Source organism: Halyomorpha halys, unplaced genomic scaffold (assembly GCF_000696795.3).
Source record: "Halyomorpha halys isolate HHAL.00 unplaced genomic scaffold, Hhal_1.1 Scaffold1086.1, whole genome shotgun sequence".
In the NCBI taxonomy this organism is placed as follows: domain Eukaryota; kingdom Metazoa; phylum Arthropoda; class Insecta; order Hemiptera; family Pentatomidae; genus Halyomorpha; species Halyomorpha halys.
The window spans coordinates 94,822-100,025 of NW_027114939.1; the positions used below are offsets into that span (position 1 = coordinate 94,822).

Sequence of the window (5,204 nt, forward strand, 5' to 3'; positions counted from 1 at the left end):
ATGGCCTCGTGACCTTATATTGTAAACTGTTTTTAGAGTTCTACTACTGGGTAGTTTCTCTACATCCTGTATCATATCATTATGTCATTATGAACAAATTTACTTGTTGTATTTTTTTTTATACAGTTGTAAATATCAATAAATAAATAAATAAATAAAAAAAGATTGCCCTTGAGGATGGCCAAATTGGTCGAAATATTTGACTTATAAAGAAATAATCAAGAGTGTTTTCAGGCTTAACTGGATACAAATTATTTTATTTAAATAATTATCAATTCCATATTAAAAATTATATATTACTATTCTTTTGTCCCAATTCCGGAACTGCTGTAAGACATCTATGTTCTTATTTCCAATAGGTAATGTGCATTTTTCATGACAAATCAATGAAGTAGCCCATTGGAATTCATATTGACAATCTTCACTGATATTTGTCAGTACTGGATTGCCCTGTTAAAGAATCAGAAATAACATTAGATTAGGAAAAATATATCAATAAAAATCATATTTAAATAATCATTTTTCAGATTAGAATAACATAAATATTCGAAATGCTGGCTCCTAATCTTTAGTACATCAAAAAATTTGGTAAAAAAAAATAAGGTATGCCAAATTTTCATTATCTAGTGCATCAAAAAATAATTATATTGGGAGTATTCAAAATCTTTAGTCGAACATATTGAAATGTGTAAAATGGGGAAATATTTCCTCCTTTTAGCATTTTAAAACGATATAACATTCAACATGGTTGAAAGTCTGTTAATGGGTTTGCTAAATGGAAAATGATGTCACGCAACAGACCAGCTGAGCTCTATACCATTTTGTCTGTTATTTTGTTAGATTAGTTGCACATAGTATGTGTTGTTTTTGTTTTAGATATTTGTAAACTTTTTTTTGTTTTTTTTTTTAATCTTATATCTATAAGTTAATATTCTCATTTTGTTTGGTTTCTTTCATGTTGAAAGAAACCATTAATGCTATTATTTTCTTTATTTCTACCTTATGGACGACATTCCAAACTAACTGTCCATTATCTAGTCCATTAAAAGATTATTATATTTGGGATATTCACGATCTTTAGTCTAATATGTTGTGTTACAAATATGTTAAATGGAAAAAGTTGTATTAAATGGAGAAATATTTCCTTCTTTTAGTTTAGCATGTTAAAACGATATAACATTCAACATGGTTGAGAGTCTGTTAATAGGTTTGCTAAATGGAGAATGATGCCACACAACGGACCAGCTGAGCTCTACACAATTTTGTCTGTTGTTGTTTTGATAGGTTAGTTGCTCATAGTTTGTGTTGTTATTCATTTGGATGTTTTTAAACTCTAATAAAGTTATAGATAAAAATAATAATAAAGTAACGGGGAAAAAAACTAGGAGAGGAAACAAAGAACAGGTGAGGTGGAGGAAAGATGATGTGACGAAGCTGTTGGAGATTTTGTAATCTCGTAAAGATTACAAAGTTAAAAAACCAGCAGCACTACAGGAGCTCCTCTACATTTAATATATAGCATGGGCTTTAAATTAGGCTGCTCACAATCCTATACTGAACATAACATTGAACATGGTAAAACTTTTTACCACATCGTGATTAGCCCTATTAGAAGTAGTTGGATCTTATCAACTTTAATATATACTGTTTTACATTATTCATAATTATATAATATATTGTATATTCATAATCATCACAATATAAATTGAGAAAAATCATTTTGCAAACCATTATTTGTAAAACTTTTATATATTTACTCTTTTTAAGGGATTGGTCTCAATTATAAAATGTTATATTATTATAAGTCCTGAACTAATCATTATCATTAGTTCAAGACTCCTGATGATATAAGAAGTATCAAGGATTTCTTTCCTTGAAAATATATAAGTACAGAAATTGTATGCCTTCAGGCAAAGGTGACCTAATGTATATTTTTTGTAATTTCAAATCTGCATTTGTTGATTTCTTTCTTAACCTTCAAAAAAGCAATGAAAAAAAATTTTTTTTAACTTAAATTCAATATTTTAAAGGAAAAGAAGAAAGGGCCACAGGATGTGCTCAAATGCAGCAGGGAAAATATATGTATATATATTCTTTATCGTGAGTTGGTTGTTGTCCATAGACCTTTACTAAAGGAGAAAATGGTTTTACTAAAGCCAAATAAAGAACAAAAATAATCAAAACTTATTAATTACTTTTTCACTTAACTGGCCCTGAATTTTTTCCTTATAAATACTCTTTAATAAAATTTTCAGTTAATATTGTGCACAGGATGTCATATTCAGGCCACAAGCATTGGAAGCTAAAACTTAAAAAAAAAAAAAAGAAGCAAAATCAATTGGGAGAGGCCACAGAGGTATTTAGAACCTTAAAAAACAGTACTAAAAAGTTCTTCTGAACAGGTTAATAAATCAAAGACTTTTGAAAAAGTGTATTATTATATTATTCTTTGGGGAAAATACAACAAAAAAAAACAAATCAATTGTAATAAATGCAAAGGAGAAAAATATTAGGAAACTAAATTTACAGATTGGTGGGAACTAAATACATTAGACATGAAATAATCTTAAAGAAAAAGTAGGTTTACATAAAAGAGACTTTTCAATGGAGGTGGATGACAGGTTCACCTTATCAATATAATAGAAATATCTCGATTAGTAATTTGGACCCTGTATCAATAAGTTCGAATTTTGCAGTACTGTAAATTAGCACCCAGCATTCAAAGTATTATAAATAAATTAATGAACTTACAATATGAACATTCTCATCACATATAAATGTGATTGATGTAGAATATCTTGTATCAGATTCTTTGTGGCAAACGGAACCGTCAAAATATTTCAATACCACTGTCTTGTCATTCAGTAACACAGGAGGTACCACAAAAGAACCTAGGCTCTAAACATATACTATCATTAGATATATAAAATAAAAACTAATAATAGTAAGCTATAAAATTAATAAAGTTACATCAGACCTTTTCCGAAGAAAAATAATCTAATGATTCATTGTTGGCCAAACAAGACACTGAACCTGATGGACAGAGAACACCCCATTTTGGCAATAATGGTTTACAAACGTTTATAAATGCTTTTTCTTTGTTACTGATATCAACTTCGTATGTTTGGTTCAGCTTTTCACAAAGGTCTTCAATACCTTGGCAGCACTTCATTTCATTTAATCCATACTAAAAAAAAAAAAAAATTTTAAGGTATATTGTAAATTTAAATAATTTAATGATTTATGTTAATAAGACATAATAACCTAAGAAGATATAATTTCAGTGTGTTTATAGAGAGTTAAAGATTTTCTAGGACCAAATATACTACATTAAAATTAAAAAATCATTGAATTTAATGCTTTAAAACAAATTTAAACCGAATAAGTAATTTTTCTGAACAAAGTGACATATGAATCCAAAAAATGACTTTTGGAAGATAATGCCCTCTTGGAAAGCTCAGCGGTATGGTTGTAATAGCATGTGTAAATAATATCAAAGAGAATTTAAACTTAAATCAAATAGAGGGTGATACAAACATCATCATGGCAAGCAAATCTCGTAGACCAAGATATAATAGTTGAACAATTATTTCTTTTTATCAAGACAGGTCCTGAAGATTCAGATTGTCCACAGCTAAACTCAATCACGGTAGATTTACAATTATCAGTTTCATAGACTAACAAAAGAGATTCATTCACATATTGAAGTGTAGAATTGTAATTTCCAAGATTTTCAGCAGTTCCACTTTCAACAAGACAGGAACCTGAAACAAATAAAAAAAATTAAATTAAATAAAAGTTGTTCCATCTCATGCACATGTGGTATAATATATACTTTAACTCCATTCATCATTAGTTTTAGTTGAATTTGTTTTCATCTTTAATTAACAATTTAAAAGAAAAAACAATATCAAAATGACTTTGTCTAACCTTTTGACCTCATATATTAAAATCTTCCTTTGTTAGATAGGAACCTGGAAGTATACAATAAGGAAAAGTATGGCGATCATACAAAATTTCAATTCGAGCTTTCGACGGAAATGAACATTTTGAGATCCCCAGAGTCAAAATAAACAAGTCTCGCAAAGGTCTGTTTATTTATGTGATCAGCCTAGATAAAAAACAAATATTTTTACAAAACTGAAATTACATTTTTAAGGGTAAATGCCTGAGTTATGACAGCAACTTTTTCGATAAAATCAACTGACTGGAAGTGTCATTTTATAGAACTGATTTTTCCGATTTCCGTAAAAAGGGCTCGAACGATTTTGATTAAACTCAGTATGTCAATGAACAATTAAGTGTTCTTTTATAACAGATAGGTCTTATCCTCATTAAAGTAGCTTGACAAGGTTTAAATATGGATTTTTCAAAAAATCTTCCTCTCAAAAACCTTTAATTTTGTTTACTTGAAATATATATATATTTTTTTTAACATTTTTGAGATTAGCATCACAACATTGTGATTAGCTTATTAATGCTTAAGGTATATCGAGTCTAGGAATCTAAGTAAGCTTGAGGGATTGATAGCTCACACCGCTTGGAATCCACGACAGGATCCACCTCAAACAGTGAAAACCTCAAACCCGTGAATCTGCACAAGGGTGACTCTAAAAGCTTGAGGTTAAATATATGTTTATTTAGTCTACAGTGTCCTGTGCAGATCCCTGTAATTATCCTGAGAGATCTCCTGTCCAGCCCTACGGGGTTCACCTAGGAACAGCTTAGACTGTAGCTGTCTTGTTAGGTCAATAACACCTGGCTATAAGCTGCTTTTATGATACTTTTGGCATAGTTTAGGTTTATGCCACACACAAGCTCAGGGGTAATAGGAATGGTTTCAGAGCTATTCCTTGCTAGTCTGTCAGCATTTTTGTTGCCAGTTGTGATATATACTTGTTATATACCGTTGGAAAGCCAAAGATTTTAGAAAAAAATATTATGTCACATATAATGTTGTAAAAAGTAAGAGTAGGCGTACTGGGTTGTTCCATTTTGCCAGTCATTAAATTTTTTGTTGTCACCATAGTAACGAAACTGTCATATAAATGATTGACCGTATTTATGCTTTCTTTTCACCGCACCCCTGACCATCTTCTTGATAATTTGAATTAACACATAACTATTGGTTCCAAGCGCCTCCTTCATATCCTCCCTTACTGTCCTCTACTATTCCTTAACAACCAACCGATTCACTTCTATCC

At 29.9% G+C, this 5,204-nt stretch overlaps 1 protein-coding gene across 1 annotated transcript in view; it reads right to left on the bottom strand.

The window, feature by feature from the left end:
- Positions 1-5,204, bottom strand: part of Lerp (lysosomal enzyme receptor protein) — a gene marked incomplete at its 5' end in the record, with an annotated part of 32,076 nt that overhangs the window by 7,525 nt on the left and 19,347 nt on the right. Inside the window, 4 exon segments of the mRNA XM_014432597.3 lie at positions 301-450; positions 2,752-2,898; positions 2,978-3,187; positions 3,538-3,764. Of these exon segments, the coding sequence (XP_014288083.3) occupies positions 301-450; positions 2,752-2,898; positions 2,978-3,187; positions 3,538-3,764 (734 nt within the window).